Genomic DNA, 10,249 nt, shown 5'->3' with positions numbered 1-10,249 from the left:
CAAAGGCAACGAGAAGGCTGCACCATCTGCGGAGTTTAGTCACATGTGGGAGATAAAACAAAAGGATTTAGAGGGCATGAAACAACTCCAAAAGATGTCCATTCTTGACACTCTCATTGCCAAGAATGAAACCCTAGACGAAGATGAAAAAGCATTGAAGAAGAAGCTAATGGCGGAACTGCTTTAACTATGTTTTTTTAAACTATGTATGCAGATGTTTGTTGTTTGTCCCATCTTGTTTGTTGTTTTTTGTTTAGAATGAATCTCGGATATTTGAATCCATGTTTAACTATGTATGGTCTCTATGTTTTTCATGAATCCCATCTTGTTTGTTGTTCAATGTTTAGAATGAATCTATGCTCTATGTTTTTCATTAATGTGGATGTTTTATATTTGTTGGGAACTTATATATGTGTTTCGGTTTCAGGTTGAAGAAGTCATGGACCGTGAATACGACTATGGTATAAACAGCCCATTAGACTATAGTACTGAGTCAGAAGAAGAGGAGGCTGAGACCTGTTACTATCCTCCGGAACCAGCTCCTGCGATTGGATTCACAAGTCTTCGGAACCAGGTCCGTGAAGCTCAACGACCAAATGATCCAGCTCAACTGAACCAGCTCAACGAACAAGTGATCCAGCTCAACGACCAAATGATCCAGCTCAAGGTACTTGTGATCCAGCTCAAGGATCAAGTGATCCAGCTGTCGGACCGAGTGATCCAGCTGACTGACCAAGTGAACCAGCTCAAGTAATGATCAACCCGTGATGTGTGGATGTTGTTGTTTGATTTTGGATGTTGTTTGCTTTCGGATGTTGTTGTTTGCTTTCGTATGATCATGGCATGATGTGTGGTTGTTGTTATTTCTTTTCGAATGTTCACTCCGTGATGATTTGTTTGGATTTTTGTTTAGGCTAGTTTGATAGCTTTGTGAACCCGTGATGTTTGCTATGTACTCGTGAATGAACCTGTGATGTTTGCTATGTACTCGTGAATGAACTCGTGAATGAACTCGTGAATGAACCCGTGAACCAATTTTTCCAAGAGCAATTTAATAATCAATTTGAAGCTGCTGAAGAGGAAATTCCGGAGGAAAAGAATACACGTATTTTTTGTATTCACGAGGCACCGGTAAACCAACAATTGTTTTGGAGGCGGTAGCTTCACAAGATCTCTGGATATGGCATGCATTTTTTGGAGCTCCAGGTACTTGTAACGATTTAAATGTTCTTGATCAATCACCAGTATTTAATGACATTATTTACGGTCGAGCTCCCGAAGTTACGTACTATGTCAACGGAAATGAGTATAATTTGGCTTACTATCTGACGGATGGTATTTACCCGGAATGGGCAACATTTGTTAAATCCATCCCACAACCACAACATCCGAAGCATCGTTTGTTTGCAGAAAAACAAGAAGGTGCACGAAAAGATGTTGAGCGTGCATTTGGAGTCCTGCAATCTAGATTCGCAATGATTAAAAATCCATCTCTTTTATGGTCAAAGGGTAAGATTGCATATATTATGAGAGCATGTTTCATACTCCATAATATGATTGTCGAGGATGAACGAGATTCATACACACTCTATGACGAACAAGAATTCCAACAAGAGGATGGAACCAGAATTACTCCGGATCTTTCGTTTTCAGTATATATGTCTACAAATCTTCAGGGTTTAGGTGATGGTCATAAAATAATTCGTGATAAACAAGCACATCAGAAATTAAAGGAGGATTTGATAGAGCATATATGAAATAAATTTGGACATTAAACTATGTATTCATTAAATAAGATGTTTATCTGCTATAAATAATTAAGTAATATGTTTTTTTTTTTTTACATTTTATTTACAAGTGTATAAGTAAGCAATTTAAATGTTATTTTATAAGTTTTTATAATTTGTAAAATATTTATGAATATTATATTATTAAATGTTATGATCTTAAATATGTTCTCCCAAAAACTAGCTTTTTAACATAAGATCTTAACTACTGATCTTACATTATTTCACTATATCTTTATTCTAAGAACACCATAATTAGTTCCCCCATTTTTTTTACCTATGATCTTAACAACTGATCTTACATTATTTTCACTATATATTTAATCTAAGAACACAAAAAAAAGTTCTCCCATTAATGATGCCCTAATATGGAATGTAATGAAAAAAAATGCAATGGATGAAAGTACGATTGGAGACTACCCTGGACGTGAATTGAATTGATCCATTTCTTTTGGCAAGGAGACTGCAAAGCGTGTTGAAGAAGTGAATTGATCCGTTTCTTTTGTTCCTTTGTGCTCATGTATCTTAATAGTTTCTAAAGTTAGAAAAGAGGTTATGGTAACTTTAGCTCAGTTCCGGGCCTACCCCCTTTTTCACAGAAGATTTAAGCTTCTCTTTTTAAAGAAGGGCTCTCTCCTACATCCCAGCACCTTTGTCGTCCACGATCAACCTCTTCACAGCGCTCTCAACCTCTCCTCTATCCACTTTACCTTCAAGTAAAGTGTTTTCACATGTTGGAATCATTGGAGATACATGTCCTTGCGCCACACAACCTTTCTCCTCGCCTGCTTTTTTAATACCTCAATGTATTAGTTATTGGTTCTAGTTTGATTCAATGTTAGGAACAACTAAGAAATAGTCTTCTCAGCTCCATGCTCTGCGATTTTGTGTTACTCTTGTCCTCAGCATCTATGAGATTCATACAAAGAAGGATATTTCTGATATAAATAAATGCCATAAGAGTTCTTACTTGTGGACACTAGTTCATCCGTATTGGTATGTTTAGTTAGCTCTCTTCACATGTGACATGTAGTAGATGGTGTATGCGAGTAGTTACATCGATCTCTTTATCTTGTTAGAGAGTAATCAAAGACAAAAGAAAAGATGTTTTTGTCCTCGTCTTTTTTCTGATGCAACAATTCTATATTGAGAAAACTGCAAAGAGGGAACTATAAGGAAAACATAATTCAAGCTGTAAACCCAACATCGAATACAACTTTTATTTGCATAAAAAAAACCACACACTTCTAAATTTTGCAAGATCAAGCTTGATCTATACAATTCAAGTGTCTTTAACAATACATGAAGATGAACAGTTTCACATTGTCTTCAAGTACTTGACAAGCTCATCAAAAGCGTTGTATGAGGTACCCCCACTTTTCATAGAGGCTTTGAGCTTCTCTTTTAGAACAAGGGCTCTCTCCTGCATCTCGGCTCCTTCTTCGTCCACCATCAACCTCTTCACAGCTCTCTCAACCTCTCCTCTATCCACTTTACTCCCTTCCACCTGAAACCCTATCCTCCAAACACTTTCTATATACATAGCGTTCAACTTCTGCTCGCCATGAAAAGGCCTACAAATCATTGGAACTCCTTCTGCAATGCTCTCGAGTGTTGAGTTCCATCCACAGTGGGTCCAGAATCCTCCCACCGCAAGATGTCCAAGTACTTCTATCTGCGGTGCCCGTTTCACAATGTATCCTCTTTCTGAAATCATCTTACTGACTTCTTTTGGCAATGACTCTATCCCATTGAAGCCAGGGCACGAACGTGGTCGGATGACCCATAAAAATGGTTGGTTGCTGTTACACAATCCCCAAGCCATCTCCAGAACTTCCTTGGTTTCCATTTGAACTACAGTTCCCATGCTTACGTATATCACTGACCTTGGTTTCTGCCTGTTCAGCCAATCAATGCAGCTCCTGTCATCTTCAAGTAAACTAGAAGGTGCTGAATCTGTCATATTGTGAAGAGGGCCTATAGCGTACATCGGAATTCCAATTTTTTGTTCCAACCATGACAGAGACGAGTTCTCTAGACAGCTCACCGTGTTGATGATAACAGCGGAAGCTGTTCTTTTGTTAGCTACTTCCCTACATAGCTCAAAAAGGTCTTCTAGTGGCCCGAATCCTGAAGTCGGTAGGTCTTTGTATCGTAATGGTGGATACAAATTTTCCACCATCTTTTCTTGCATTCCAGGATCTGCAAAACAAACAAAAAAAGAAATTTTTTTACAAAGTTTAAGTGAAACGAATGGTTTTCGGATGTGTTATTAATAATGTTTTGGGCACCTTCCATATCAACCGAGAACTTGTCAGCATTGAGTTTACTTAGTACACAGCATGAAACGTAATTTGTAGCACTTTCGGTGCTGAAGATGACACTGGGAAGGTTGAACTCCTTGGCTGCAGCTCCACAGAAGTACATGAACTCGTCGTAGATGATACAAGCAATATCACTGCCTTGTTGTAGCAGCAACTGAACTATACAGTCCTTGAAGCTTGCCTCACTGGTTTTGTTGAGCTTTATCATAAACCCGATTCCTCCTTGATCAGACTCTCGTAAGCTTTCTTTAATGGTGACAAACTGAAAGCCAGGGAAGTGTTGAGAAGATGAGCTAACTTGATTGAAGTGTCCCTCAACAACTGTAATTGAGAAGCCCTTGGAGTAAAGGGCTTTCCCAAGTTGCAGCATTGGAGTAACATGACCTTGTGCTGATATTGGAACTAACACTATTCTTCTCCTGGCTTCCCTTTTCTCCATTGCTTATTTGCTTATTACCCTCTTTCTCTCTTGTCATCATCTCTCAATGCGGAACACATCTAAATAATTGATCCAAATAATTATTAAAATCCCATTTGCATTGAAAAGTTTTTGCAATCGTCCAAATATGCCATATTATATAGTAAAGTCTTCCTCGTGTGGCACAAACTCTTTCTAAACCTCTCTACACGTTAAGGTGACATTTATAATAGTGACATTAACTCCAAGAATAACATGTTGGTTGTTTTGGAGTTTTAAATAATAATTAAGATGTCACGAGTGTCTTTACTTTTATAGTAGTATCCAGATATAACAAAATTTCCTCAGAAGTGTTTCACCGAATTTGGTGCAATTATTCCAACAAAGTCCAAAGAGTTGGTACGTAATAACAATATATATATATATTTTTTTAAAGTAGCTACACGTTAATGTGACATTTATAATAGTGACATTAACTCCAAGAATAACATGTTGGTTGTTTTGGAGTTTTAAATAATAATTAAGATGTCACGAGTCTCTTTACTTTTATAGTAGTATCTAGATATAACAAAATTTCCTCAGAAGTGGTTCACCGAATTTGGTGCAATTAGTCCAACAAAGTCCAAAGAGTTGGTACATAATAACAATATATATTTTTTTTAAAGTAGCTACAGGTTAATGTGACATTTATAATAGTGACATTAACTCCAAGAATAACATGTTGGTTGTTTTGGAGTTTTAGATAATAATTAAGATGTCATGAGTCTCTTTACTTTTATACTAGTATCCAGATATAACAAAATATCCTCATAAGTGGTTCACCGTATTTGGTGCAATTTTGTTTTAAAAATCTCCGGTTAACACCGATTACGTCCCGCAAAATCGCTAGATCCACTTTCTTTGTCTCGATTAATGACTAATTTCCGCCTAGAATCAATTATCTAATTATACCTGTCTAATTTGATTATAACCCGTCTAATCCGATTACTTCCCGCTTAATTGTTATTTAAACATTTAAATTAAGAGTTTATGATGTTTTACAATAACTAATATACAAACTTTTAATGAAAATCATAAATTTTCTTTTAAAATTACGTTTTTATGTGTTTACCGTAATTTTAAAGACAATGCTATAGTTTTATATTTTATTTGATATTTTTATTTTAACATAAACAGAATTAATACATATACTTAATAATATATATCTTTATTTTATTAGTAATTTAATAAAAATAATCCTAAAACTAGACCCCGATTAATTTCCGTTTAATCCCCGATTTTCTTGCTAGGCGCTAGGCCCACCCCAACCGCCCAACTAACGCCTAGCGATTTCTAAAATAAGGGTGTAATTAGTCCAACAAAGTCCAAAGAGTTGGTACATAATAAAAATATATTCTTTTTAAAAGTAGCTACACATATGGTTCTCCAATCAGTGGCGGATGCAGAATTATTTTATGTATGGGGCATAATATATATTTTAATAACATTATTGTATGTTTTGAAATATATATATATATATATTGTATTTTAATAGATTAAACTGAAAATAAGCCAAATTTTTAAAAGTACTGTTTACATTGTTTATAAATATACTTAATTACATTACATATACTATAGATATGTTTAATTTATTAATTAGAAAAATAAACATTTATAAACTTACAATTCACTATAAAATATAAATACATACATTTAAATTTATTTATCTAACCATCTCACACAAATTTTTATTTTAAAAAATTAATAAATTAACTATAAAAGTGATAATATATATAGTTTAATTTTACTAATTTAATAGATTTACTTACAGTTTTCAGTAAGCTATATGTATACTATACAATATAAATATATGAATTTAAATTTGTTAAAGTTAAGCTGGAAATAGGAAAATAAAATATAGCTGGAAAGCCCATAATTTTATTTAAGAAAAAAAGTGACAAAAAATAAAGAAAATGTGGAATGTAATAAGTTTAAGTGTTCAACGACATATTCGAACCTACAATCAAAAGGTTGCATAAGGTGTTAATTATCCAACTGAGACAAAGAGTCTAATTGAACATACATACTAGCAAAATTTTAAAACTCAGTTGAGACTTCTCTATAATCGCAAGACCACTAACAAGGTTACTGTGCAATGAGAGAGAGTTCAACTTTGACGAAGATTGTTTGAAGGCTTTCAACGAGATCAAGGCAGCCCTGATTACAACTCCAATTGTTCAAGCTCTAGATTGGGATTACCCACTGATGATTATTCACTCTACCTTACTCGCTTGGACCTATGTCTTTTGATAGGTGTCTGTGTGATCTTGGCGCTTCAGTTAGTTTTATGCCACTCTTTGTGGCTAAGCAGTTGGGTTTTACAAGGTTTAAAGCCTGCAATATATCTCTCATCCTCGCAGACAGAACAGTGAGGCTTTCACATGGTATGTTAGAAGACTTACCTGTCATGATTGGAGATGTAGAAGTGCCAACCAAAAACATCCTCTGATCTTAGGAAGACCACTCCTGGCGACTGCTGGAGCCATCAATAATGTCAGAAATGGCAAGATTGATCTTAATCTAGGCAAGGAATTCACTATAAAATTTGACATCAAACATACCAGAGTCAAAAGAAAAAGTGGAGACAAAAAGTACTATGCATATCCCCTCATCACTTACCACTCCTTTATCTTTTCTTTCTTTACTTCTCCTCCACAAAATTATCTCTCTCTCTTCTTATCTACTCTTATCCTATCCTCTCTTGCTCCCTCTCACCAAACACAACACTCTCTCTTTCTTTCCCATCATCTATCCACCATCCCTATCTTCACTATCCCCTCTCTTTTTAAACGATCTTTAATTCCACTCCTTCACTCCTCACTCTTTAATCTCTTTTTCTCTTTGGTTAATTTTCACAACTCTTTGACCAAGGACGAAGGCGCTGCGACTCGACCTGGAGAGCTCAACCACTGCCACTCGACCGACGAAGGTGCTGCAACTCGACCTAGAGAGCTCAACCACCGCCACTCGACTGATGAAGGCTCTCACATGACTCGACCCGCTTTTCTCACTACGGGTCGTCTCGTTTTGCTATAACTCGAGCACTCGCTGTTCCACTCGATCCGTCAACTAGATCCGTGCGACTCGACCGCCGGCGCTTCCATTCAACTCGAGTTGACACGTTCCGACTCGACCGCCGGAGATGCTTCTCATTTGATCCGTTCAGTTACGTCCAGCTGACTCGAGCCTTGGGAGCTGTTCTCTCGTCATCACCCATGACCCAGTTCAACTCGACCGGAGCAACTGTGTCCCTCGAGTCACTGCACTGCCACTCGACCGCCATCCATCCTCATCGTCCTGCCAAGCTTACCGTCTGATGTGTGTGGAATTTCACTCCAAATCTTTTACCTGAAAAGACCATACGACGACTGAAAGTACACAGTTAATCAATGTAGTATTTTAGGATCGATCCCACAGAGAGTAATAGCTAACACAAATTGAATTATAAGAGAAAGACGTATGGCTATGACTAAATAAGAATTGGGGTTTTGGTTTTCCTAATATCTATTGCAAATAAAAAAAGCTTAAATAAAAACGGTTTAAAAATATAAGACTATGGGGTTGGGCATTTTGGGAGTCATCTTAGGGTTTTCATGGTTCTAAGCAATATTAAGTGCCAAGATCTAACAAGTAAGTACTAATTTTGGTCTAGGTTCTCAACTACGAAACACTAATGAACTAACAAGATATTGTCATAGAATGAAAGTCTAAAGTCTTCATACTCCGTTACTCAACTCACGCAGGCAACGACGCATGTCAACCAGCTAGTAAAACAAGTTTGATACATTCACCAAACTCCGCAACTCAACTTACACAGGTTACGAAGTGAGGTTTCGGTATAACACTAGTTCTTGGTGATCAATACAAGCACATGCGTTAAGATAAAGATGTCCCAAAAGAACTCTAATATAGAACCGAAAATAAGATCTAACAACCTAATTGTAGCGAACCATGAATTCCCCTTGAATCACCCCATAAAACCCAACAAAGAAAACTACTTGCTCATGATGCAAAGAAACGACATTGATATTATAAAGTATAGCATCAAAAACAAATCAAATAACAAAAAGGGTTCAAAGGAAACTTCTATATTTGTCACAAAAGTAACTTGATCCCAAAAGCAATGAAAGTATGAAAGAGATTAGAAAGAGTAGAGATTGGTTACTTTGGCGATGGCTTCTAAGAGGAGCAGAGAGAAGACAAGCTTCTACGGCTGCGGAGGAGTCTCTGTTCGTCTCCGCGACTGCTGCTGGAGGCGTGGATGATGAACTAAGAGGTACAAAGGAATCACTTGAAGTCACACTTTGAAACCCTATGTTTTTGAAAAGTATTTATAGAGTTTTGTCTTGGATTAATGTTTTGTAAGGGTAGAAACGTCTTTTACTTTATTCTTGAGTGCAGGACAAGGGGCAGCGGGAGAGGCTTCTGGACCGTGGTAAAGGGTTGGACTGGGCCGCCGTGATGTTCGCTGGACAGGCCTTCAATAAAAGCCCATCGGCTGGATGGTTCTCCTTACGTCGGTTTATAACACATCTCGGTAAATCGGGCATATCTTCCGGATGACTGAACGGATTGACTTGGTTCCACTTCGAGGAGAAAGATGACTCTTTCCGCTTTCCATAGACACCAAGCACGTCAAAATATAAGTTCTGGATGTTCTTCAAAAGTGGACCGTACTGAAGAGCTCTGAATCTGTCTTGAAACATGTTTTCCTTGTCTTTTGGTCCTTTTTGCTATAAAACCTGTAAAACCTTCTTGAAACCTGAAATACTTGATAATATACCTTTTATACATGAAATCTCATCAAACTCTTCCTAAATACATATGAAAACTATAGCTAATATGGGTAAAATAATGATGTTATCACCGTGTCACTCGACCGGTCGACTTGATCAGTGCTTGTCGTGTTAGTCATCCGACGTTTGTTCTTACTAGATCCGCTTCCCTTCACGCGTCATCGTCTCACTCAGACACCGCCATCGTCTTTGGCCATCAACGCATCTCACTTGACCACCGGAGCTGTCCCACTCAAGTCGACCTGCTACCACTTGATCCCTGCGACTCGACCGGCTGCCGCTATGTCTCCCGATTCGAGGTCAATCCACTCGACCCATCAAGCGTGCGACTTGATCACCGTCTCAACCGGAGCACTCGAGTCAAGGTCTGATAACTTAATATACCTGCATGCACCATCTATATCCGCTACCATAGTTATCGTATGGTTGTAGGGCTGGAGAACGCTCATCGCCTAAGTCTATGGAAAAACGATTTTTGGAAATGAAGAACTTGGTAGGAGAAGCTGTTGAGGGTTTAGCACAGTTACACGATCAGGATGTGGGGTCGAGTAGAGCAGTCAAGCAATCAGCCAAGAATAAGAGTCGTGGAAAGAAACCAATACAAGTTCCTGAGTTGAGAGATGAGGATAATGATTACGAGATGGAGGAGTCTCAGCTGCGTTAAGAGAAAGCGCCTAGGAAATCAGTGAGAAGAAGAGCAGTTGAGGTGAGGCTGACTCCCAAGGAGTACTATGATCTGTTTCAGCAGCTTGAGTTCATTGATACGAGGTATCCCCATGCTGAGACACTGGAGAAACTCGGGATAGCTGAGGATTTGCAGTATCTGTTTAGGCAATGTCACCTAGGGAGGCTTATGAACACTCCCAAGCATGGATACAGAAAGGA

The 10,249-nt window shown here is 37.8% G+C and overlaps 1 protein-coding gene across 3 annotated transcripts; it reads right to left on the bottom strand.

Moving 5' to 3' along the window:
- Nucleotides 1-2,710: 2,710 nt before the first annotated feature.
- Nucleotides 2,711-7,286, bottom strand: LOC104711126 (UDP-glycosyltransferase 76E6). 3 transcript variants are annotated; one of them, XM_087466664.1, is made up of 4 exons: nt 7,130-7,286; nt 6,971-7,044; nt 4,079-4,609; nt 2,711-3,989 (listed from the first exon to the last, which is right to left on the bottom strand). In XM_087466664.1, the coding sequence occupies exons 3-4, from the start codon at nt 4,548-4,550 to the stop codon at nt 3,106-3,108; spliced, it is 1,356 nt and encodes a 451-aa protein (XP_087322790.1). In that variant the 5' UTR covers nt 4,551-4,609; nt 6,971-7,044; nt 7,130-7,286; the 3' UTR covers nt 2,711-3,105. The 3 variants fall into 3 exon arrangements, with proteins under 3 accessions (XP_087322790.1, XP_087322789.1, XP_010426110.1); XM_087466663.1 differs by having other exon boundaries at nt 6,971-7,041; nt 7,130-7,223; XM_010427808.3 differs by lacking the exons at nt 6,971-7,044; nt 7,130-7,286 and having other exon boundaries at nt 4,079-4,813.
- Between the last annotated feature and the right edge of the window lie 2,963 nt (nt 7,287-10,249).

This window comes from Camelina sativa, chromosome 9 (assembly GCF_030686135.1).
Source record: "Camelina sativa cultivar CO46 ecotype springtype chromosome 9, ASM3068613v1".
NCBI lineage: Eukaryota > Viridiplantae > Streptophyta > Magnoliopsida > Brassicales > Brassicaceae > Camelina > Camelina sativa.
This window is presented reverse-complemented; position numbering and strand designations above follow the sequence as displayed.